Genomic DNA, 26,812 nt, shown 5'->3' with positions numbered 1-26,812 from the left:
CACAGACCCCTTCCTGCCCACCCTGCAGGCTGGGGGAGCAGAAAGGGGCTTCCAGGTTGCCCAAAGGGGAAGCATTCCTTCCCCCTCTGGGTAGGGGGCAGCTGCAGACTGTGGATATAGAGACTGGGAGAAGGCGGGCGACAGGGGAGCGTGTGCCTTCCAGGGGAACTTGGGGGGCAGCAGAGAAGTGCTGGGGAGGAGAACCGGCAACTGTCTCAGTGCAGCGAAGATTTGAGCTACCTGCCTTTGCTTTTCCCTCCTCTCCTTCAGAATCTTTCCCACCTTTCTCTTCATCCTGTCATTTAACCGGCCACATTAGGAAAATGAAACTATTTTGGGTTATCTACTGAGTTTGCTGAATCGCATTTTACGCACCCATTATAGAATTGGGTAAAGTGAGGAGTACGTATTTCTTTCCCCCCAAGGAGAAAAGGGTGAACAGTGGGGGGTGGAGGGGAGGAGAGAAAGAACAGAAACGCGCTGGTTGAAAACTGACTCAATTGATTTACTTTCTAGCGCGCAACCCTACCCTCTTCCCTGCTCCAAAATAAGGCCCTTAAAAGACAGTTTCCTCCACCAGCTCTGACGAATTCATTCATTCAGGCCCATGTCCCAGCAGCCACGAGTTCAGGGAGGGAGAGTGCAACTCTGTCCTTACTGCTCTGCCCAACAGAGGTAAACATTCAAAGAAAAGACACCTCCGCTCCACAAGGCAGGGACACCTGTGCAGGAGGGCTTAGAAAAGACAAAAAGAGGAAAGGAAGGGAATACAATAGATCAGCTGATAAGCTTGGCTACGAAAGCACACGGCGGCTCAGAACTAATTCAGCTCCACTGGCTCGACGCAGAGCAACGGGGAAAGCCAGCCCGGGCCACAGCCCGACGCGCCCGCTCCGCCCACCCCTCTGGACCCGGCTATCACGCAGGCGGGACGCCATTGGTCTACCGGCAGCCCCTCTAACCAATCAGTGCGGGGATGGGTCCGCCGGCTCCGCCCACTGCAAGCGCAGGCAGCTACGCCAGGCTCAGCTCAACAGGTGAGACCAGAGCGCCGGGCTCCGGCTGGTCACGTGGCTGCGACAGGCGACCCGCGGGGCGGAGGGGCAGCCCCGGGCCAGACCGCCGGCCACGCCCCCAACGCAGGGAAGGAAGCTCGGCCATCTGTCTCCTGGGCTCAGCGGTCCTCGGACCAGATGCAGCGATCCCACGCGACACAGGGACCTTGCTGACTGATCCCCGAGGCCGGTCAGCCAGGGAGCCATTTTCTCTGCCATTGGCTGCGCGCTTGGCTACCTTCAGAACGAGAGGTGTACGGGAACGGTCCTCCAGCTGCCAGAAAGGAACAGACACGTGGCAACGTCTGAGGCCTGTCTGGGTCCATGTTGGACACTTCTTTCACCACACTTTTCTTCCTGCCCCCCATTCATTACATCAAGAGTGTGCGGGAGACTTCTCATTTCCCTTCCCAATATTTTTTTCCAACTCTCCATTTGTTGCCCCAAGTCTCATATTGCCAGAACAATCATTCAGTATTTTATGGGTTTCCAAGCAAGTGTAACCGTTAAGTGCTGCGGGACAACGATTTGGAAGATGACAGGAATTCTGAATCATCCGTGCCCAAGTTGCTTGATGAACGACGTGGAATCATTCATATTCTGCCCAAGAGTGTTTAAAAGTACTGACCTGTTGGCAAGAAACAGTCTAGTCTAGGCTGAAGTGCAATTGACTTGATGTTAAACCTGGGTCTTATTTTAACACATTTGCTATATTTAGAAGAAAAATATTTTATTCCAAGAGCTTATCTGTTCTGTTACTGATTTAGCAACTTAAAGTCACAGTGAATGTATGTGTGTGTGTATGTGTGTGTATACACATAATTTTATAATGACCGTAGAAAATACAAACTCGCTGGCAATACTCTTTAACCAGCTCTGTCTGCACAGATCTGCACTCATAATTTTTAAAAGCAGCCTCTCCAGGAGGAGAACAAATTGCAGTACAGCTTTGCTAGTTAAACATGTTTCATCCATGACACATTGAAGTAAATTTTTTGAAGGACCCACCATGTTATGCTATTTTTAATATATTTGCAGCCACAGAAGTGGGCATTTTAAAGGAAGAATTTAAGATATAGATATAACATAAAGGAAATTATTAATAGCTCTTATGTGCAGAGAAAATTAATGGGGGTTTTTATTAGCATTAGCAGTATTTTAATACAGAGCCTCTTGGCTGCAATGAAAATTATTTATTATCATGTTATTAAACTGGTAACTGCTCCTCACATCCTTAACTTTTCCCCAAATCTAAAATCAGAAAGAAAAATTAATATACACTAACATCAGTTTTATTTGCTGTGAGTTTTATTTAGGTATAGTTGGAGAGGAACATGAGAGTTCTAACAAGGTAATAATGTTTTAAATATTAAAAAAAGTTTTATTCTTTACTTACAAGTAGTTTTCAAAGATATCGGTATCTCATTTCTTTTTGGTCATGGTAAATGTTTTCACTTGAGGTAGGCAGCATATTGTATTCATTACCCTTGAAAATATGCCACATACTTGGGGAATTCATTTTCTGGGATTCCTGACTATCCCAACAGCCTAGGACTGAAATGTCCCTTACTGTCTGAAATCACAGACTGTTAAATGAGAGAGGTAGAGCCCTATTTGGAAACTAACTCTATTCACAGCAAAAGAAATGCTCATTATGCTCTCCCTTTAAAATGGACATTTTGTGTTTCTGTCAATCAACTTAATTTCCATGTTCGTAGAGTAAGAACATAAAGTATTCAGAAACTACTGACATAGAAAGCAGTAGGCAAGCAAGCAGTCATAGGCACATAGTATTTCATTTCTGAAGCTTTAAATAAATGTCACTTCCTTAATATAACACTGATTGGTGGGTTGGTTTGTTTTTTAAATTCTTGGTGCACTTTTAATTCTAAATAATTTTAGTGATTCAAAAGATCATCTTATATAATCAGAAAACCTTATTCCTACAACATATTTTAAACAAAAAGGTAAATTAGCATACATAGTTGGAATGAGGTTTCTGTGACAAGTTGGTTTTTAAAAATAGCTAAAAGTGTTTCTTCAAAGAAAAATAAAACACAGAACTAGGAAAACAGGCTGTGACAAATCACTTTAAAATTTCAAATAATATAACTTTAGCTGGAAATGTCTTTTATAAATATTAGTCTATATTAAATTGTAAACTTTTAATAATCAGGCTCCATTAAAAAGGCAAAATCTACGTTAGTCAGTTTAGTCAAATTGCAGTATTCTATTTTGATAAATTTTTTTAAGACATGGGCCGCAATCTAATTTTTAGAGACTTGTTCAATAATAATATCATTTAGAAGATAATAAGTGTAATTTAATTCATACATTTTGGCATTTTATTTATCTAAAACAAATAGCTTGCCATTAAATATTGACTATTTTATTAACTGAGAGCATCTGGGAAAACACTTATGATTAGGTTAATTTATGTTACATTTCCCCCTCAACTTGTAAAAGATTAATCAACCATTTTATGGTCTAATTTAGGTGCCTAATTAAAAACAGAGTTCAACACATGCTACACTGTCTTGCTAATAAATCTTGACAGCTTTGTAACATGACGGTTTGTATTTCAAATTGTTGCATATAAATGTAGATTTTTGATCTTCACCCAGGAGCTTGAAGTGAGTTACATACTTGGTTTAAACTCCAGGACTGAGAAAGTGCAATTACTTCAAAAAGGATTATCCACAATCAGATCTTATCTCAAATTTCCCTCAGTGAAGACAGAAAGCCTTTGCCACCAAGTTTTTAGAAATAGACTAGGAAAGTAGGAGAGAGATAAGTTTTCTCAGCATTTATGAAATTAAAAATGTAGGAAAAGTTGCTATTTTCAGCTATTAGTTTTCAAGAGAGATTTGCTGAAGTTACTGGGTTTTAGAATCTAATTCTAAAGAAAGCTACTCAAAGTGTTAATTACAATTGTCTTCTGGTTAATAAGTACAAGTTTTCATTCTTTTCTTGGGGCACCCCACTTCTTTTAAATGAATAAATTTCTTCGAAGAAGTTTTGAAACATCTCTCTTAACACTATGTCCTCCCAAACCTCCCAGCCTTAAAAAGGGGGGAATGGATGAGAATAAATCTATTCTCAGTATATTCACAGGACATTCCCTATGTTTTTTCAGACTTTATACTTGAGGGATATTTTTGTCATTTTAATGATTCCTTTGAATCTAACTGTCCATTGCAGGCAGAGAAACCAAACTGCCATAATGATGAAATTATTCTCACTTTAGTCATAAACCAACTTTGGACATAGCAGCTAGCTTGTTCTGAAGCTGATATTCTTTTAAAGTGAATGACAAAGTGAGCAATCCACACTGAGGTCACTAGAGGTACATCAGAGAACTCAAACTCTTTTAAAGCAATCCAGTCTTGAACTCATGATATATGACCAACATCAAGTTTTTGGTCACTTAAGCAATGAAGCATGGCAGAGTGACCTTTGGAGCAGGACTGCCTGCGTTGGCATATTATTATAGCTTTGCCACTTTTTAGCTGAGGGATCTTGGGCAAGTTGCTTAACCTCTCTGTGCCTGTGTTTTATCATCTATAAAAAGTAACTACTTCACAGGATTGTAATGAGGATTAAATTTGCTAATCCTGTAAATTTGAAACAGCGCCTGGCACATTGGGAAAACATTCAGTAAGTGCTAGCTACCAATATTATTAGCGCGCGTGCACACACACACACACACACACACACACACACACACACACACACACACAACACTACACTACGGTTTTAAAAAAATGTGGACACAGCATTAAAGCGTCAGCTTATTTTGTACAGCCAAAAATGAAAAGAAGAGTCAAGGCAGGGAAAGAGTTTCTGCCACTGTAAAGTCTAAGGCATAGTTCTATATAAAAATTAACAATCATAGTATTTGGCTAACCTAATTCCCAAACTGAGGTCATTAAAATTTGTGAAAATCTACCAAATTTATGCCAAACCAAAACGAGAGACTTTAATATTAAAGAACATATCTATTTAATTGAAGCTTCAGTCCATATTCAGAACCTAAATGTGCAGGGTGTGTGCTTTTCCCAAGCTGGCATGGGTGAGGCCCCCCCAGAACCACAGGCCCAGACTTCTCCAACACCATCGCGACCTGGAATAGAAGGTAAAGGCCAGTTTCACCCAAAGTCCTGATAAGTCACTCCTTGGGGTGCTCACCAGCACCTGACAAGTTTGGGAGGCCTGGTTCAAGAAAAATAGCTGGATAATAAACAAGAAAAGTAAACTCACAAGTCTTAATCCCAGACTAAAACATACTCAGGTTCCAGGGCAGATGGGCCTCGTGTACCAGCGTGTTTGATTTTTGCGCAGATAAGTCAGGGGGAAAGCTCCGCTCTCTGGCCAGTGGCGAGGTCAGCTCAGAGTCACCACCACTGTGGGCTCCTTTCCCACCACAATCCCACCTCTTCTGCCTAAGGGTGACCGTGTAAGGAACTACAAGCAATTTCTTTGACTTCATGCAAATCCGCTCAGTCTGGTTAGGCCACTAGTAGGACTGTGTACCAACCGATTAAACACATTAACGACTCGCACAGGCGCAGCCAAGATCTCCTTCTCCAACGGATTACGATGCTGACCCTCGAGTTCAACCATCCGTGCCTACAGATTAATGACTTCAAAATGTCTAAATGCTTTCAAAATGTCTCCCCTCTCTCCTATTTTCTCGTTATGAGGACTTGTTTTAACCACGTGTCTGAACTGCAATTCTCTCAGGTTAATTACTGTTTGTGCTCCTCTCCAATCTGCTGCCTGCCCGTAAGGGCGGCGCGGGAGATACAACAGAGATGCAACTCTGGCGGGCAGCAGCGCTTGGCCCAGCGGGGGCGAAGAGTACTCCCTGGGCACGGGATTTTAGTAAAAGCTTTCTGGGTCAGGCGTCTCCTCCCGATGTGGTTGTTTATAGTTAAAACCTCTGCTTTCAAAATAATTCTAAGTCCACACATTTACTCAGACATCCAGAAGATTCTTCACTAATTAAATTTTTTTAAGTAAGCAAAGGGCATTTAACATGGATATTTTTTTCCTTAAAAAATCCACTAACCCCGTGGCCACACCCGGCGCTGCTTGAGCCGTGGGAGACCGCGGAGTCTGGGAAGAGTTGTGGTGCTAGCGGTTTGTTCCTCCCGTAGCCGGGTCCGCGGGGTCACCACCGGGGGCCCTGGGCCTCTTGGCCCCGACAGCCTGGCTCTTCGATTCAGGGAGATGGCTTGAGCGGTTGAGGAACTCCCCGCTTCCAGCGGCCCGGCCCAGTCCCCGTGGCCCCCAAGTCCAGCGGCCCCGCTAACTACGCCGCCCTGGGGCGCCTGTACTGCCCGAGGCTCCCGGCTGCGCTCACGGCTGCAGGCGTGCTGCGAGCGTTTCCAGAGCGACTTCGTTCTTTATTCAGCGTTTTTGAGTCAATCAAAAGGAACGTAGCAGGTGGAGGGCAGCCGCCTAAGAGACTGCCTGAATCTTCCTGTGGGGATTTCCACAGTCTACCCCAGGTGCTTCTAAAACCGCTTGCCGTGAAGGATTCAGTTAGTTTCCTGCCAGTTCCTCCCAGCCCGGTCCCCCGCGTGTCTGATCTCAGAAAAATTCCGGGCTGCCTCCGGCCTCTGGCGGGTTCCACCTGGAAGGGCGCTAGTGATCGCCAGCCACCCCGGGCCCAGGATCGGCATCCCAGGAGGAGAAGTGGTGGTAGAAGTAGTAACAATACAATTGAAGACAATAGCTAACAGTTAAGAGAGTCTCCCCAAGTGCCAGCCAGGCACCTGAACGCCTCAGTGCACTCCCGCGTCCTCTCCCTGCGGAGAACCACACCATTCCATGGACCAAGGGGAGCACTGAGGCTTGGCCCCATTAGCGAACTGCCAGAGCCAGGACGATAATCTAGGCGTCCGACTACTAGATTTAACAGCCAGCGTCCACTGCCCGGGAACGGTGGGACGGGTGACTGTCACGGCTGGCTAAACCTTGAGACTTGGGCAACTGCTGACAATAATAAAAACCTGAAGGACAAAAGAGAGGGGGAGGGCGAGGCTGGGAAGAGAGAGGTTTTAATCCACTGGCTCAGCCCCCTTTTATCTTCCATCCTCTCCTGGGGTCCATGGGGGTGTGGGGGCAGGGAGTGGAGCTCGCTTCGACTCTTCCCTTTGGCTTTCCGAAGTCTCGAGCCTCTTGCAGGCTGTTTGGGCCTGGAGGGGTGCCGGGAAGTCAAATGAGTCCTACTTGTGAGGGTGTGTGTGTGGGGTGACCAGGTACAAGGGGTGGGGGCCGGTGGCCGGGCCCCTGGTTGGCAACTAGGTTTCCGAAGGCGGGAGTCTGGACCCTCTGCCCACCAGCGCCTCACCGGAAGCTCGGTCAACCTAAACAGCTCACCCCAAAGACCCGCAATGCGGGAAGCGTTGGGTAGAGGTCGTGATTATGACCCCGAGAGCCGCTGTCCCTTTGGAGCAGGACCCACAACGCGACTCGAAAACCAAGTTTCCGGAAGCCGCGACCTCGGGACAACCCATATTTCTTAATAAGTGGGCCCCCAATATTCTTTGCGCCCCGAAGTGTAAAGGGCCCGAGGAGACACAAGATCTAGTCGTTGCTCTCCCAGCACCCAGGCCGGGGAGGCGGGAACCGGCGGGCCGTGCGGGACGCGCGGGGAACCCTTCAAAGCTGCGCGCTGCTCCCGCCTGCTGCAGTGCTAGTCTTTGCCCGACAGAGACCAGCACCGCTCCACGCTCCGCGCTCCGCCCGCCTCCCGCCGCCACCCGTCCGCCAGTCGGAGGCGCAGGGACCACCCCGCCCAGTTTACCCTCCCAGCCGGAGCTGCTCGCTAGCGAAGAGTTTGACCCTCTGCGGGTTCGGGGTCCAGAAAAGTGAACAGACTCCCTGCAGCCTGAATAGGACGCGGTCACTCCCACCCCCCACATCTCCATCTGGGGAGCAGAAGCTATTCTTAAAGTCGGTCTACCCTGGCCGGCGGGGCGCAGAATGTCCCAGGCATAGAGAGGAAGAATAAAATACGAGCAACACTGGATTAATTCGTTTGGGACACGGCCGCAGTTAGAAGGTTGAGCGCCGTCTCAGTCGCGGTCCCCACTTTGAGTAGCGCTCTCCTGATTAGTGTTAGGGTATCGTGGGCCACTGAGCAGCCAGAACTCCTCGAGAAGTTTCTATGGGTTGTGGCGCGGCGGGGGGGCGAAGGTGGTGCACACCGGGTACCGCTCTGGGGCGGGATTCTCAGAGCTGCTGGCCAGCCCCGCGCGTTGGTTCTCTGCCCCTCCCCGACCCCAGTGGTCCCAGGCTGCACCCCTGTCACTTCCCCAGCACATGCCACGTCTCCCTCCTCCCGTTCTGGATCGCAGCTGGCGCCCCCTGCCCGGGCGCGGAAACTCACCGGTACCAGGCGAGGCCCTTGTCGTAGCTGCGGTCGAAGAAGTGGGGCTCGGCGCCCACGGCGCGCACGTCGGGGTGCACGCGCAGGAACTCAAGCAGCGCCCGCGTGCCACCCTTCTTCACGCCGATGATGATGGCCTGCGGCAGCTGCTTGCTCCCGGACCCACTAAAAAAGCTGGAGATGGGGCTGGAAGAGTCCGGCGCCTCGGGACTCTGTTCCTCCTGACTCCCGGCGCCGTCGGCCGTGTCCTTGACCGCAGCAAACGGGGTGGCTGGCGCCGCCTGGAACGGCAGCCTGGGAGAAGCCCCATCGGGACCGGTGGCCAGGGCCGGCGAGGCGTGGGCGGCGCGCGACCCAGAGCCCAGCAGCAGCAGCCCCGGTGCGGCAGCGCACGAACCGGCGCACGAGTACAAGAACATGTAGAGCCAGATGCAAAGCATGGCGAAGAGCAACGCGAGCTTCCTCCTCACCGGTGGCGGAGGCGGCGGCTGAGGCAGGAGCCTGCCGGGAACATCGAGGCAGGATCCGCCGCCGCTCAGGCGCTGCCCCATGCGCTGCCCGCGGGCGCTGCGAGGGGCATGGCTCAGCACATGGCGCGGGTCCCGCCGGAACAGGGAGCGCGGAGAGGGGTCTTTGGCCCTCCGGACGCCCGGTGGTTCGGCTTATTGCCCCCGCGCGCCCGCGGCCACCGCTGCTGCTGCTGCTGCTGCTGCTGCTGCTGCTGCTGCTGCTGCTGCTCTTCCCCAGGTGGCGGCGGCAGCTGTAGCGGCGGCGGCTTTTGACATGTTGCCCGGGAGGAGCCGCAACTGGCACGAAAGTCGGGTGGCGGCAACTGCTGGCCTGCGGACCGCTCCTGCGGCGCGACGCCCCGCTCTGGGTCAGGAGAAGAACGCTGCACTCCCGCTCGCTCCCTGGCCACTCCGGACGGTGCGCACTGCTGCTCGCCGGGGCTGCCTCCTCGCAGCCCTGCGAATGGAGCCAGAGAGCAGCCCCGGCACTTCCTCGCAGAGGCTGCGAAGGAGAACTGCGCAGGAAGAGTCTGAGACAGAGGTGGAGTAGGCGGGTCCGGCCACCAGGAGTGACAGGTCACTCCACCTACCAGAAACCTGCAGCACCATGCAAATACAGCGGCTTCGCTGAGGGTTCAGCAGCCAACCAGCTCCTAGGACGTGGGGGTGTGGAAAGGTTTGGGGCGGTGGAGAGTGGTTCGGGGTTGCTACTGGTTGCAGTACAAGGGGTGGGATCAGAGGGGCGGAGCCAGAGGCTGGTGACAGGAGTAGATGGTAGGAAGGATGCTGGCGTGACCTAGCGCTGGAAGGGGACAGACCCCACTGAGTGGTGCGCTTCGGCACCCGCGCGCCTTTCCTCACTCTCTTCCCGGAGCCAACCTTGGCTGAAGTTGCCCATATGTCGGGACGCGAGTCCCCATCCAGATGTTTCGTGGGTGGGCTCGTGATGTGTGTTTGTGTGTGTGTGTGTGTGTGTGTGTGTGTGTGTGTGTGTGTGTGTCTTGTGCAGTCGGGAGGGGGTTGGAGGAGCTAGAGTCAGGCCGGACATGCATGCAGCCCCCAAACAATCCCATCCCACGCTGGGGACTCAGATACCTTTCCGGGACAGGCACCAGTTTAGGAAGTTCAAGTGGAAAACATATTTGGAAATCGCTGTCTATTATTCTTTTTTAAAAAGGCTTTTCTTCTTATTTGCCGGGAATTGATCTCTCTAATGCTGCCGGTTAGCTGGAATCGGAGTAAACTATCTTCAGGGAAAAAAATCTTCCCTAGTTTCCCAAACCCCTGGGGTAAGGTGGGGGGCGGGGTGGGAGAAATTAACAAGGAGATAAAGGCTGGTTAAAAGTTTCCTGGTAGAAAAGTGAATGTGAAAGTCACGTGTAGAAAGTTTAGTCCGGATGTGAGTTTGTAGGAGATGCTAAGTTTAAGAAAATGTTCAATCTTCCCTTTTCCCTGAATAATTAATAAAGCCAATATTTTCCTTCATTTAGGATACAGTTTGGTTTGCTGACCTTGCTACACTAATTATTAGGTGATGTTTGTTTCCCACCGATTTTTTTTTAAGTCAAACGTCAACTGGGAGCAAATCGATCATTGAGTTGCACTTATTTAATAGTCAAAAGTCCACTCGAAGCCGCTGTCCCCTGTTCTCGGAAAAAATATCCGGCCGGGGCGGGGGCGGAAGCGGGGGCTGAGGAGCTGAGCTCCGGAGGAACTGTAATCGCTGGATGGGGAAAGCGCGGGCGAAAGGTGCTGCATCCTGCTGCTTTCTTGTCCCTGCGCGTGGAGTTCGGAAGCTCAGGATTTCAAGTTCATCCCAGTGGTGTTCAGCAAGCTTTCGATGCCGCAATCTGGCTCCAGCGCGGCCAGCGGGCTTCCGATGCCCGGCTGCGCGCTGTTCCGGGATAGAACGCTTCTTGGGATTCAGACCCAATCGCGCTCCAGCGGGTTGCGTGTGGCCCACGAGGTGGCTCAGGAGTGCCGCCGCCTACGTTGCATTTCACCCTCCGCGCAAGTGGGAGCGGCGAAAGCAACCTGAGCCCTGGTCCCTCCGTAGCGCTGTTCCAGGCTAGCCTCCGCCGCCATCCTCGCGCGCTCTCGCTTCCTTCCTGAGTAAATGTCCCCAAGTGTCCTGAGTCCCGAAGCCCTACCCCGGGTCTGGGTCCACTGCGCCTGGAGAACACTGAGGAGGCCAGTGGGCCGTTAGCACCCCGGGTTCGAAAATGTGCTAGAGAGCGGCGGCGTTAACCCAGGAGGGCTCTGATAACCCAGCGGTCACAACCGGTCCGACGCGCCCCAGCTGTGCTCCGTGCCACCTCTTTGTAACTAATTGCCTTCAGCCCAAGATATTTTCCAACAATACTGTTGAGGGGCAAATAAATTAGATAAAGGGTTTTTCCTTCCCCTTTTATATTCGCAGAGAGAATTTCTTTCCAGCTTTTCTTTTCCCCTTTTTCCAGCTGGAGAATTTCTTTCTAACTTCTTTTCTTTCGGATGTTATGTTAGTTTTTTTAGAGAAGTAACTTATCCTTTTATTTATTTATTTATTTATTTATTTATTTATTTATTTATTTATTTATTTATTTATTTATTTATTTATTTATTTATTCTGAACCATGAGAATATATTTCTGAGCATTATCCGGACTTTGTCTTTTGGAAATGTGAGACGCTAACGGTGTCTCCGAAGGGCATGTCTTTAAAAATCACCTTATTAAGGGGGAAAATTGTTACTGTCTTTGATGTTTAGGCGGCATATGAGCTTACTGACTTTTTTGGGTTGTGGGGGGGGGGAGCGGAGGGTGGTAGTGGTTTATGATTTGTATGTGTTCAGAAGAATCTTGGCTCCCATGTGGCTAAACTTTAGGCCCGGTGATTTTGATAATCCTAATAAAAATGGTCTCTGCCCTGAGGGTTAGCAAAGTCTTGTGTAAAAGAGAAAAAAAAAAGTGAACAATTAGAAATGGAGGCTCCCGGATACATTTAGGATCTTTTTCTCGGGAGGTGAAGGGAGGGAGTGGAAGCAAAGACGTGGGCATCGGAAATTGCCCAGTGTTCCGCAGAGCCCAGCACCCCAGAGCCAAGTCGTCGTCCGCGTCCACCCAGCGCGCATTCAAACCCCAGCAGCGAGAACAATGAGGGAGTTCGCGGCGTGCGCAGCGCCCAGGGACTTCCGCAGCCCAAGGTCCGCGGGTCATTTGGAGCCTGAGCCGAACCCCGCAGGCTGTGAAGCGGCTGCCGCACGCTTTGACCCTTCCGCCCACTTGGCTGGTCTGCGGACTGCGCACCCCAGACCCAGGTTGAGCCCCCAAATCCGCTGCAGGCTGCCCTTGGCAAACACTATCTCTCCCATCGTTCCATTCTGCAGATGCGGAACTTGAGGCTCAACCCTAGGCAGAGTTGGTGGCGAAGCTGACCGTAAACCCAGTTTGCGCCTCTGCACTTACCACTGTTCTGCAGTACAGGGTCCCCCCACGCCCAAGCCTGTCCTTTAGTAAAGCGCATTCACCCAAACTGGGAGAAAGGTTTATCTCTGATAAACATTTGAAAATCTTGCAACGGAAAATCTAGAAAGGAGCGAATTCAATTCCAGCACACCTGTAAGGTTTGTTTTATTTTGGTTTGTTTGGGATTAGCTAATTGGGTTGCTCACCTGCGGTCCCTGAGGGTTCTAATCCGGCAGGCAGGCCCTCTCCTTTGGAAAGGGACAGGGCCACCTCAGGGGACCATCTCCTTTTCCTTTTACCCCAGGTCCTGCTGTCAACGACCCGCTGTGTGACTCCAGACAGGTAATTCTCTGGCCCTAAAATTCCCCAAGTGTTAAATAGGAGACTTGGACCAAAAGATCCCTGCGATATTTTCGCCTTAAATTTCTCTGATTCTGGGCTCAGGAGGAGAGGCGCCTGCAGCTGCTCGCGCCCCCTGCCAGCGCCGCCTGGTGACCCGCTGTGTCTCTGGTCCAAGCCCCACTACTACTTCCTGCGGGACCGCAATGGTCGCTTTTCCTAGGGCTGCCGGAGCCGGTGGCTTGGAGCCCAGTTCCGGTCACCGGAACCGGTACCCTCCTCCAAGCGGCGGGAGGTGAAGGGCCGCGATCCCGGCGGCGGCTCCAATGCCCGCCCGCAAGGGGGCGCTCTGCTAGCTGCCAGGGATTCAGAGGCGAAGATTGGGGCTGCCGCCGCCGGAAGGTTTCCCCAGCACACAGGGCGGGAGACTCGTCGCTCCGCTTGGGCTTATGTGGGACCCTCTCCCCCGCCGCGCGTCCCGGAACTCATGGGGCCGTCCAAGTCTCCCAGGTGTCTAGGCTGCCGAAGCGCCCCCTTCTCCCCCGGGGTTCGAAGGAGCCACTCAGCCCGTGGGAAGCTACTGGTTAGAGGCAGGCATTTGCCCAGCTCCGCGGCTGCCGCTGCTGGCCAGACGGCGGGGCTTAGAATTCTTTGGAAGAGTCCCACGGACAGGAAAGAAACGCTCCCCTGCGCTGAGTCCCAGGTGCGCCTATGGGAATGAGGACCTACCAGCCTAAGTTTCACCCACCGCCCCACGCGTGTATATGCAGCTGACATTTGCAGTAAGTGTTGCCATGTATGAGTAAACCTCTGCAAATCACAGAAGAGAGACGATTGCTCTTATTTTATAGATCAAAGCAGTTCGATGCCCAGATTGGTTTGGTGACTTGTGTCCTGAGGAGTCAAGGTCGTGCGCTGATCCCAAACCCCTCTTCCACATGCACCCTGCTGTGGGCCAGAGGTGCCTGCCCTTGTCTCTGGCGAATGAAGCAGGGAGTGGTGGGGAGACCGAGGTGAGGAACTTATGCCCCAGGCTTCCTCCTGGCTAAGTCATCAAAGGCTAGCTGCTGTCCTCCCCAGGAAGTATTCACACAGCCTTGCTGTTACCAGGTTCTTTTTTTTTTAAGATTTTATTGGGGAATTGGGGGGAGGGAACAGCGTTGGGGAATCGGGAAAGGGGAACAGACAAGTTGCTGTCCTTTTATTCTTCAGTCTAGTTGTGGAGGATGTCGCATCACTGGCCCATGTTGGTATTGTCATTGCGCTCTTCCCTGGTGAGGCAATCACTCGCGCTGGCCATTGGACTCTGCTCACAGCAGCTCACAAAAACTCACACTAGTCCCACTGCCTCCTACGCTGTCTGGGGCAATTCACAGCAGCCCAGCTCCAGGTGGAGCTGTTGTTCACCATCCTAGCTGTAGAGGGCGCAGCATCACTGGCCCTCATGTGGGATCCGAACTGGGGCCCTGCTGCTCAGAGCTGGCTTTCCAAGCCAACTCCTATCCAACGCGCCACTCAGCTGGCCCTCACCAGGTTCTTCAATGACTGTCCCACTCACCTCTTCAGGCCTAAGGTGGTAAAGACATCTCACATTACCAGTGTCAAGGCACTGTGCTGTTCCTATGTGTTCTCTCCTCCTCCAGCACCTTTGTAACTAGTTCTTTTACTACATACACTTGCCTCAAATTCCCCAAAGTGTGCCATATCTTTCCTGCCAGGGCCCTGACATGTGATACACCAGGGCTGCATTACTTTTCCTAATCTGGTTCCCAACTACTGGTTGTGTGACACTGAATAAATTACACAACGCTTCTGAGCCTCAGTGCCACTGTCTGTATTTGTACTCCTCTCCTACAAATGCCTTCAGCCTCTTTCTTTCTCCATTATACTCTCCCGATGATGGAAACCCCTAAAGGCCAATCCTGTCTTCAACCTTTCTGGCCTGCGCCACTGAGTTGCTGGAAGAAATCCTGCCATAGAGATGACTGGTTCTGCTTTAATTTTCCACCATCAACCTCCTATGGGTAAATGAAGGCACCATGCACCTTTCCTAAATGTCTCCGTAGGCCCACTTTCCCAATCCCAGAGACAAGTATTTCTTACCTTCTCTCCCACAAGAGACAGCGTTTCTCAAAGCTTCTTTGAGAACATAGATGCTGTGAGTTCATAGATGAGAACATAGAAGTCTACACCTTCCTTCCACTGAACCTCTACACTGACTAGCACCCACCCCGACTCCTCCTCCTTTGCTCTTATCACAATGCAGGAAGCTACATGCCAGCCCCACACAGAGTGATCCCTATTAGTGCTCTGGATTCCAGCCATTCTCGCCTCAAGGACTTACCTTTTCACTTGGTTCTGAGTCATCAGTCTCTCACTGTGATGGACAAGATGTGATACCCAGACCCTGTCAGTGAAGGACATGCTGCCTCAGCTCCTGGTGTGCTGTCAGCACATAGCTTTCTGCTGCCAGCCCCTCCACGACTGCAGGGGCTGACCTTCAGGCCCCTTCCCGAGGTGGTCCCCATCCACTGACTGAAGCAGGGCGGAAGGCCTGGTCATCCCAGCCAACTCCAGGCATCTCTGAAGTGTAAATGGGCTCCAGAACTTTCTATGGGGTTGGCAAAGCATGGTGGGCCTGCATTATAGCTGTGCTTCTCCCTCTGCCTAAGCCTGCTTTCTCCACCTCTCTTCTATAGGTGTTAGTCCCAAGGGCACTTCCTAATAAACATCCTGTTCACTCTCCAGGGAAATTGCCCTGGGTCCCTTCACACTACGGTATGGTTCACATCAGCATCCAAACACACTCCTGTTTTTTGTTCCTCTTCATAGCCAAACACATGTACAGTTTCTACTTTCACGCCTCTTACTTCCTCTTTATTTTGTAAGGTTCTTTTTCTTTTTCTTTAATGATGGCAAACTGAAAAAAATCAAATTTGTAAGAAATACAGTAAATATCACTCTCCGACCCCAAATCCCAAGTCTTTCTTTTCAGAGGCAACCACTATTCTTAATTATTTTATGAAAATACAAGGAAACATGTATGTATTACCCTGCCTTTTTTTTCCCATCAAACAGAAGCATCAAATAGTAGTAGTGTTCTGCCATGATATGGGTCATCATTCAATATCAGTGTGTGTGTGTTTTAAAAAATGCCAAGTAGGGCCAGTCGAATGGCTCAGTTGGTTAAGAGCATGAGCTCTGAGCAGCAGGGTCACCAGTTTGATTCCCACATGTGCCAGTGAGCTGAGCCAGAGCTGAGCTGCCACTGAGCTGCCAACAGGTGGCAGGATGGCTCAGCTGGTGAGAGCATGTGCTCCTAACAACAAGGTTGCCGGTTTGACTGCCACCTGGGATGGTGGGCTATGCCTACCCGCAACTAAGATTGAACATAGCACCTTGAGCTGAGCGGCCACAAGCTACTGATTGGTGGCCGATGGCAACTGGACTTGGAGCTGAGCTAGCTGCGCCCTCCACAACTAAGACTGAAGGACAACAACTTGGCTGTTCCCCTTCTTCAATTCCCCAACACTGTTCCCAATCCCCAATTCCCCAATAAAATCTTAAAAAAAAAATAAAATAAAAAATGCCAACTATAGATAACTTCAATGTTTAAATAAAGGAACTATTGAAGTAATAATGTATCTTTATCCCTGGGGGTATGGTTTCCTAAAAGGTACCTCTAAACTTAAGAGAAAAATAAAATGCATGCATTTGGGTAATTAAAAAAAACCAAAAACTACTTATTTTTAGTAAACAGTATTTATTCACTCCTTGCTTTGAAAAATAAGTAAATTAGCACATTTATTATACTTTTCACTCCTTTAAGTTTAAAAATTAACTAATGTATACTTTATTTCACTTTGTCAGGTTGATAATATTTACACTCTTAATCACAATTCTATGAGTTGTTTACTCTGAGTTTCATTTTTATTTGACTCAAGGGAGCCAAGAAATCTTGAGAGCTTCATTTTTTATTCATATTGTAGTTGGCTGGAATTCATGGAATAAACGGTTATTGTTGATGTTTTGAGAAAAGTTTGTGGATGCTATACCTCTTGAAATTTTGCGAATATCTACCTATTGTGTTTTTAGACTGGAGGAAAAATTTAGCTGGGCATAAAATTCTTGGGTTACACATTTTTTCCACTTAAAATTTTGTGAAATGTTCTGTTTTCTACTGGCATAGAATTTTGCTAGTTCATTCTTCGGTGGTTATCCATTCTGCAATTCAACGCATTTACTGAGTATTGTTGACCTTTAAACAACATGACTTTGAACTGTGTAGGTCCACTTACATGTGGGTTTTTTTTCCAATAAATACTGTAACTGTATTTTCTCTTTCTTATGATCTTAGTAATGTTTTTTTCTCATTAAACTTGTCTTAATGGGTCTCAAAATTCTGTGACAGTTTTTTCATTAAGTTATTTCCATTAAAATGTACTGATTTTAAACACTAATAACTTAAAAACTGCTTTTCTCTAGCTTTCTTTATTGTAAGAATACAGTATGTACTACATATAACATACAAAGTATGTGTTAATTAATTGTGTATGCTATTGGTAAGGCTTCCAGTCAACAGTAGATTAGTAGTAGTTAAGTTTTGGGAGAGTCAAAAGTTATGGGCAGATATTTGACTGTGCAGGGGGTCAGTACCCCTAACCCTCACGTTGTTCATGGGTCAACTGTACTTCATATCAACCACTGTGTATATTATATCAGGCATCTCTATTTTTTTAACTGCTCATTTGCATGCCTCAGTTGTATGATTTTTCTCAGTAAGCTAATGCTCCTGGAAGCTATCAGCCGATAATATGTCACTAGGGAAGGAAAAGACACCAGCCCCCAGCCTGTGCCCCTCCATGTGTTTTTCAGGGTGGGAGAAAAATTCTGGGCTTATAAATGGGATTCGACCATTGCCTGTTGAGCCTCTTGCCCCCCCAGCTTCAGTTGACCCCACCTTTCAGGGTAACTGCAAGTATCTAAGCTCAGGATACTATTATTTCTAAGTGTTGTTTGTGTAAGTGTATTATATGTCAGGGGAGGGGGTGGAACACAGACATGAGGCAAGGATCACCTCCCCAGCCAATTTTCCATTCGCAGCACCTGTCCCTCTTCCAATCTAGACCACCATTTTCTTCACCCACAATGAAATGGAAGTGCTTTCTGTCCTACTAGGGCTTTCTCCTGTTTCCTCCATCCTATGTTGTTCCGGGATCTCTTGCTTCTGCGGCATCTCAGAACTGAATTCAAGGGAGAGAGTCTGCAACACATGCTTGTTCAAAACATTGACTCAAATTATTCACTACTTTTAAAGTTGAATAACTTCACTAGCTGACATCTCAATATCGACTTTTCTGTATCAGTGTTAATTGAAACAGAACATACCTTTCCAGTTTAATGATTTATTTTATCTTTTTAGGAACATATTTTTATTTTATAACATTGAGAATTTTTTCTATTCTGCAGCTTTATACTTATTGTATATACGTTACATTTCCTTTGTCTTTCATACCGATACTTCTTTCTACAATAATTTTAAATCTTATATATTTTCCAGGTCTTCTGTGTGTATAATTTCCTTTAGTCTGTCTACTAGATCCTTGAAAATAAATTCAATTGTTTTCATTTCATTTTTTTTTTTTGAGATTTTTATTGGGGAATTGGGGGATCGGGAACAAGTTGCTGTCCTTTTGTTCTTCAGTCTAGTTGTGCAGGATGTTGCTTCACTGGCCCAAGTTGGGACCATCACTGCGCTCTTCCCAGGCGAGGCAGATCAGTCGTTGGCTTCTGGACTGTGGCTCATGGTAGCTGCTGGCTACACACGGTAGCCCATGGCAACCCACTGCAGCAGGGGCTGCAGCCTACGCCGTCTCCTGCGACTCACCGCAACCCAGCTCCAGGTTGAGCCTGTTGTTCAGCATCTTAGCTGTAGAGGTCAGTGTCACTGGCCCTTATATGTGGGATCCGAACCGGAGCTCTCTGGCGTTCCAAGCCAACTCTTAACAAACGCACCACTCGGCCGGCCCTTGTTTTCATTTCTTATTTTTTCATTTTGTTCTTCCCTTTCACTCTTTCCTGATCTCTATTAGTAGCCCGCTTTTCTTGTTATTCTGTTGTTTTAAGGCATTTTATTTGAAACATGGAACCTATTCTTTGACCTCATTTGTTTTTCAGAAGGATTGTATTAGTTGTAATTCTTTGAGAGTTTAGAGAATTATTATTCTTACTCCTCATTTTTTTATTAAATTAATAGGCTTCATTTTTGTTAGAGAAGTTTTGGGTTTACAGAAAAATTGGGTAATACAGAGAGGTCTCATATATCATCTCACCACCACCCCATACACAGGTTCCCCTATTATTAACACCTTGCTTTAATGTGGTACATTTGTTTCAATGGATGAACCAATATTGATACATTATTATTAACTAAAATGCATAGTTTACATTAGGGTTCACTGTGTGTTTTACATTCAATGAGTTTTGACAAGTGTATAATGACATGTAACCACCATTACAGTACCATACTGAATAGTTTCACTGCCCTCAACATATCCGACTATTCATCTCTCCCTCCCCTCAAACCCCTGGCAGCCACTTATCTTTTTATTGTCTCCATAGTTTTGCCTTTTCCAGAATGTCATATATAGGTATCCTCCACTTTTTGAGAGTCACCTTATGCCACTTTGCTTTTACAAAAGACTTACATTGTCACTTGTTTTTGCTAACCAAAAGACACCCGAAGAAGATTTTCACTTTTACAAAAAAAGGCAAAAAGTGAAAATAGCATTCAGCTTGTTTTGCAGCAAGCTGATGTAGAGGCAACACACACCTCGAGAAATTACACTCAGCACTTCAGCATCAAGTGCCATGGCTTTGAACTGCATCTGTGAGTATCTGTGCTTTATCTCAATTTATTTTGTGCATCCGTTAGCAAGATGTGTCCTAAGGTATCAGAAAAGCCTAACAGAGCTCGTAAAGGTGTTACACTTAGCGTAAAACTGGAGGTAATTGTTTCCATCATGGTGAGCAAAATAAAGACATAAAAAGTAATGGTAATTGCTTCTTTGCTTTTCCCCATTACGAAGGGTGTCATAGGAATGCTTTACTTTCAGATATGGGGGAAACCTGTAGTTGAAATCATACAGTGTGTATCCTGTTTAGATTGGCCTCTTTCACTTAGCAATATGCATTTAAGTTTCCTCCATGACTTTCCATGGTTTGATAGCTCATTTCTTTTTATTACTGAGTAACACTCTATTGTTTGGTTATATCACAGGTGTTTATCCGTTCACCTACTGAAGGACATCTTGGTTGCTGGCAGGTTTTGGCAATTCTAAATAAAGCTGCTATAAATATTTGTGTGCAGGTTTTTGTGTGAACATGACTTTTCCACTCAATTTGGTAAATGCCAAGCATTGCAGTTGCTGGGTTATATGGTAAAAGTACGTTTATTTTGTAAAACACTGCCATTCTCTGTCCCAAAGTGCTTGCACCGTTTTGCATTTCCACAAGCGATGATGAGGGTTCTGTTGCTCTACCAACCTGGTATTTGATGTTATCTACTCCTCACTTCTTAATAAGATTTTAAAAATAATTCTTCTTGTGAGGTATGATTTTTTCCTTTACTCCTCTTTAAACATGTATTTTAAAATTAAGAAATATCTCAAATGTATAGAAAAACAAAGAAAAATACTATAATAAACATCTATGACTCCATGATACATTTTAGCATAATTTAATTTTTTGTTTTTGTTTTTTTTAGCTGAGCCATCCTGCCACCTGTTGGTAGCTCAGCGGCAGCTCAGCTTTGGCTGGGAATCCAACTGGCGACCCTGTTGCTCAGAGCTCACACTCTTGAGTGAGCTTTTAACCAACTGAGCCACTCAGCTGGCCCGAGCATAATTTAATTTTTTAAAATAACATGTTACAGAGATAGTTGAGCCCTCCTTTTTAATTAATGATATACTTAAACTTTTATATATATATATTCATATTTTAGATTATATTTACCATCCTTTCTCTTTGCTTTTTTTTTTTTTAATCTCATTTCTTATCTTCTGTTGGACTGGGTTTTTGGTAGTTCTTTCCCTATCCTTTACTGACTTGGAAGTTATAGATTGAATGTAAATATATATATATATATATATATATATATATATATATATATATATATATTCTTACATTCTTTTGATGGCTGTGGTTGACTGTTATACTAATGGCCCTCAACAAAGCATACCACTTGGAATCTCTGCCCTTGTATATTCCTTTCTTATATTGAGTCTATGTTTGGCCACATGACTTGTTTTTTTCCATGAGGCATCAGCAAACATGACAAGCAGAGGTTTAAGAAGCACTTGCATAATACGGCATATTAGAGTGTTGGCATCACCTTCCTAATGATGAAAGATCACACACACACAGAGATCCAACAGCCCCAGCTTCCCTGAGATTCAGCTGAGCTCTAGCTGACCCTCCAGCTGAATGCGGCCATGTTTTTTTGTTTGTTTGTTTGTTTGTTTAAGATTTTATTGGGGAATTGGGGGAGGGGGACAGCGTTGGGGAATCGGGGAAGGGGAACAGACAAGTTGCTGTCCTTTTCTTCTTCAGTCTAGTTGTGGAGGACGTTGCTTCACTGGCCCATGCTGGTATTGTGATCATTGTTCTCTTCCCGGGTGAGGCAGTTGCTCCCCAGCCATTGAACGGCCGCTCACAGTGGCTCATGGCAGCTCACTGCAGCTCCACTGCAGCCTAGCTGTCGCCGGCGACTCACGGCAGCCCAGCTCCAGGTCGAGCTGTTGTTCACCATCTTAGCTGTAGAGAGCGCAGTGTCACTACCCCACATGTGGGATCTGAACCAGGTTCCTGCTGCTCAGGGCTGGCATCCCAAGCCAACTCGTAACCAACGCACCACTCAGCCAGCCCCAGCCATGTTTTAAAATATATGTGGGATTTATTTTAATCAGGTATGGTAAGACATGCAGACATGGAGATGACTGCCATTAAGGAAGACATTTTTCTCACAGTTCCCTAGACACAGAGGGCATGGCACCAAGGGTCGGTCAAGAGGTAGAAGCAGTGAGGGGAAAGCATGGGCAAGAGCCTTTATGGTGGTTTCTTCAGGAAGGCCATGTAAGGCGAGGTGAGCAAGTTTAGGGCCGGCTAGTTGGAAGCATCTCAGGGGGCCCTGGTGTATAAGGGCTGTCCCTAGTTGTCTGGTCAGTGGCCTTGGGCAATTGGGACAGAGGAATATTGCCTCCTGGAATGTAAGAGCCAGTTACAGGAGGTGGTTAGGAGTCTGTGGAAAGCATATGAAAAGCACCCTCCTGAGCAAGTTCTGTTCTTTTCTTTTTTTTTTCTTTTAAAGATTTTATTGGAGAATTGGGGGAGAGGGACAGTGTTGGAGAATTGGGGAAGGGAAACAGCTAAGTTGTTGTCCTTCAGTCTTAGTTGTGGAGGACACAGCTAGCACAGCTCCATGTCCAGTCGTGCTGCTCAGCTCAAGGTGCTGTGTTCAACTAGCCCACCATCCGAACTGGCAACCTTGTTAGGAGCACATGCTCTCACCAGCTGAGCCATCCTGCCACTTGTTCGTAGCTCAGCGGGAGCTCAGTTCAGGGTGCAGCTCACTGGCCCATGTGGTAATCGAACCGGCGACCCTGTTGCTCAGAGCTTGCACTCTTGGGCAAGCTCTTAACCAACTGAGCCACTCGGCTGGCCCTGGGCAAGTTATTTTCTATCTCTAAGAACTGGCTACCCACAGAGGGGCACTCTCTCTGCAGTCAGCTCAGTGAGGCCCTGATGCCAGAGTATCAAGAACATAGAAAATAAGAAAATAGCATTGAGTCTTGAACAATGTGGAGGTGAGGGACACCCCTCCCTCCCACCCGCAGATGCAGTTGAAAATGCACACATAACTTTTGACTCTCAAAAAACAACCACTAATAAATAGTCTACTATTGATCGGAAGCTTTACTGATAACATAAACAGTTAATTAACATGTATTTTGTATGTTATATGTATTATACACTGTATTCTTACAATAAAGCAAGCCAGAGAAAATAAAACATTATTAAGAAAATCATAATGAAGAGAAATACATTTACAGTATTTATTGAAAAGAATCCACATATAAGTGAACCCACACAGATCAAACACATGTTTTTCAAGGGTTAATTGTATAGTGGATATAAATCACCTAAGTGCAACTAGTAGAGAAACTACCTAGCTAACCAACAGATTTACAAGAAATAATAAACTGTCATTTTAAGTCACTAACTTTTGGGCTGGTTTGTTATGCAGCAATTGATAACAGATATTCTTAAATGGTTTGATTACCATGGATATCCTTAAACTTGTTATGTACATATGCAAGAAAGTCATAATTTTTTCAAAAAGTCAGTTGTCTGTAGATGTGTTTTCATAATCCTTTGGCTTATGTGCCGCTCTGATTTTTTTCTCCTTTTTATGTAACCATGTTGTCTAGAAGCTTACGGGAATTTTTTTTTATTTCTGGGGTTGTAGACTTTTTTCAAGTAAATTTCTTAACCATTCGGCCAGGAACTTGATAAAACTCTTTAATCTAGACAGTCAAATTTTCTGCTTAAGGCCATTTTTTTGTTGTTGGCCGAATCACTGCTTCTCTTTCCATTTATTTAACTCCTTTTGGAATTCTGAGTTTTGGCTTGTTATATCTCCTGGATCGAGCTCGAAATAGTCTATCTTTTCCTTTGGATTTTTCCTTTATTCTCTGAGATATTTCTTTCACTTGATTGTCTAAGCAGTTTGTTTGGAACTCACCAATGTCCATTTTCTCCTTCATCTACTAAATTTTTAAATCAAAATCATAGGTTTTAGAAACCTGTACTGTCTGTTTGTGCTGTGCTTAACTGTCCTAAACCATTCTCCTTCTTCATTTAGTCGGCCTTTCTTCCCCAGTGGTTTTATTGTTTTAGAGTCTCTTGTGGAGTTCTGCTTGTTCCTTGTCTCTCCAGCTGGGTCCGCAAGGTGTGTTCTCTTTTTACATCCATTCAGAGGGGCCCAGTTCCTGCTTCTGTGGTACGAAAGTGGTAGCAGTTCTGTGGTGGAGGAAGGGGCGTCCATCCTGTGTCCCTGTGAGCCTGTGAGTGAGGCAGGGTGGTTAACCCCCTACAAAAACACAAAAGGAAGACTCTGTTCTCGCACCCCCATCATAATGGCTAGGGAACATTTGGGCCACCTGTTGCATTCTCTGGGACCAAGAAGACCAGCTGTTTCATGTGAACAGATGGTACTTTCCCTCCAACCAGCCTATAGATCTCTGCTCCTAGAGTCCAGGTACCTTCCTTGGGCGGCTGCTTATCTCTGGGCAGGGTCTGGAATTGAAGTTGGGGGAGGAGAGAAGTCTGAATATGTTGAAAACGCCATCTTTCCAGAATTTCCATATGCTGTGGACTGAATTGTGTCCCCCTAAAACAATGCATGTGTTGAAGCCCCAGTCCCCAGTGTGACTCTGTGTGGAGATAGGGCTTTAAGGAGGTAATGAAGGTAAAATGAAGCTGTAAGTGTGGAGCCCTGACCCTGTAGGATTCGTGTCCTTGTAAGAAGAGACACCAGAAAGCTCACCAACACTCTTTCCTTCCCTCTGACTCCTGCTGTGTGAGGACAGTGAGAAGGAAGGTGTCTGCAAGCCAGGAAGAGGAGCTTCACCAGCCGCTGAATCAGCCAGAAACTTGACCTTGGACTTCTCTGTCTCCAGAATTGTGAGAAAACAATGTCCGTCACTGAACCCACCTAGTCTACAGAATCTTGTCACAGCAGCCTGAACTGACTAAGACACCCTGCTTCCCCTAGGAAGCCAAATCATACCCAGTCGACACTTCTCTGTCTTCATTTTACATGAGCTCTGGCAGCGTTAGATTCAGCTGGCCATGCTGTCTTCCTTGACACTTGCATCTGTCAGCTTTGGAGACATTACGCTGCTCTGTTTTCTCTCCTGCCTCATGTTCACTGCTGCTGTCTCTTTTGCTCATTCCTCCTCTTTTACCAAATCTCTAAATGTTGATGTTGCCCAGGACTTACCTCCATCTTAGATGATTTTGCTTAATCCAATGGCTTTAAATACTTTCTATTTTCTGATGACTCCAAATATGTATTTCCAGTCCAGACCTCTTTCTCTGAGGTCGAGACTCATCCATCCAACTGAATTGTTAATATTGGGTCTTCGGAAAAATCATGACATATTTTGTCTATGTTTTTCAAAGGTCACTTATTTATATATAAAGAACAAAAATCAATCAATGATATATTGCCCGTTTTGTTTGATAACCTTTTGCCATCTTTCAGTGAGCTTCATAACTCCTCATTCATAGAAGGACCTGTCTTTATTTGTGAAAAATTGAACAAGGTGCTGATTTACAGCCTCATCTGAATTGAACATTATACCACGCAAGGAGTTTTGTAGACAGCAAAATCAGTGGAAGTCTGATGGCGCAAGGTCAGGCGAGTATGGTGGGTGTGGCAACACATCCATCCAAGCTCCAATAATTTTTGACGGGTGATCAAACTTGTGTGTGGTCTTGCATTGTCATGATAGAACACAACTCCTTTACAATTAACAAGCTCTGGACGTTTCTGGATGATGGATTCGTCAAACTGTCCAATTGCTGACAGTACACATTCGAATTGATTGTTTGGTTCCTTGGTGGGAGCTTGAAAAACACAACTTTAAAATCCCACAACACTGAGAGCATAACCTTCCTCTGATGAATGTCTGCTTTTGATGTTGTTTGAGGCAAATCATCACGTTGGGACCAAGACCATTTGTGCACCACACTGTTGTAAACAATCCACTTCTCATCACTAGTTATCAGTCGCTTCAAAAAAGGATCGTTTTTCTCACGTTTAATGAGCATATTGCAGATGTTTATATGCGCCATCAAATGAACTTCTTTGAGTTCATGCAGAACCCAAATATCGAGCTTGCTTATGTATCCCAGCTTCTTCGGGTGGTCCTGTATGCTTGAATGATGGGTGTTCAATGTTTCTGCAATCCCTTGTGTCATGTAACGTGGGTTTGACTCGATCAATGCCTTTATTTTGTCGTCATCAACCTTGGTGGGCCTCCCTGACAGATGAGCGTCGTTGAGATCAAAATCACCAGCATGGAATTTCGTGAACCATCATTGGCACTGATGTTCTTGTAGAGCATTGTCACTGTAAACTTTATGCAACTTTTCACAAGCTTGACGTGTGTTCTTCCTTTTATGGAAGTAAAACAGTAAAATATGGCAAAAATGCACAGTTTGGTCTTCCATCTTCAACTTGTAAACTCTCCAAAACTCAACCAAATCACTCAATTTCTTTTTTAGAATGAAGCTAGAACTGTCAGCTGTCAAATGACATAGGAAAAACATAGATGAGAATGACTCTAGTACTTCCAAAAATGAACTGGTGCCATCTGTTGCAAACATGTGTCATGACTTTTCCGAAGACCCAATAGTTCTACTTGAATATCTCACAGAAATATCACATTTTATGTAGTCAAGATAGGAATCTTGATATCACCTCAATTTTGCTCCCCATTGCCCTTTCTCACTTAATTGTTCAAGCGAGAAACTTGGATGAATCCTTGATGCCTTTCTTCTCTTCATTCTCCATATTCAGTCTACCAGCAAATCTTGTCAGTTCCACCACAACACACATCTTGAGTGTCACTCTTCCCTTCATAATTATTGCTACTCCCTGAATTCAAGTCTTCATCTTCTCTTCTCTGGTCTAGTGCAACAGTCTCTAAACTGGTCTTCCTATTCCCACTCTTGCCCCACCTCCAGTCTACTCTCTGATTACAGCCAGCATGGGCTTTCAAAAATTGGACTCTATTTTCTTTGCTGTTTATAAGCCCCCAGTGTCTTCCCAACATACTTAAAGCCTCACCCTTTACCACAGCTTAAAACTGCATGCCCCAGCTTTACTGACCTTCCCAGCTCATCTTGGTATACATTTCAGTTGACCACTACTGTCCAGCTACACTGACCTTTTTTCAACTTCCTAAATATCCCAAGTTTTCCCCCATCACAGGCCCTT

At 46.5% G+C, this 26,812-nt stretch overlaps 1 protein-coding gene across 1 annotated transcript in view; it reads right to left on the bottom strand.

Annotated features, from left to right (window-relative positions):
* Positions 1-9,013, bottom strand: part of HS3ST3B1 (heparan sulfate-glucosamine 3-sulfotransferase 3B1) — a 44,395-nt gene extending 35,382 nt beyond the window's left edge. The window contains exon 1 of the mRNA XM_019641473.1: positions 8,455-9,013. Coding sequence (XP_019497018.1) covers positions 8,455-9,005 — 551 coding nt within the window. The 5' untranslated portion in view covers positions 9,006-9,013. The remainder of the gene's footprint in view (positions 1-8,454) is intronic.
* Between the last annotated feature and the right edge of the window lie 17,799 nt (positions 9,014-26,812).

Source organism: Hipposideros armiger, unplaced genomic scaffold (assembly GCF_001890085.2).
Source record: "Hipposideros armiger isolate ML-2016 unplaced genomic scaffold, ASM189008v1 scaffold_61, whole genome shotgun sequence".
NCBI classification, from domain to species: Eukaryota; Metazoa; Chordata; class Mammalia; order Chiroptera; family Hipposideridae; genus Hipposideros; species Hipposideros armiger.
The sequence above is the reverse complement of the archived record's forward strand: the minus strand, read 5'-3'. Positions and strand labels throughout refer to the sequence as shown.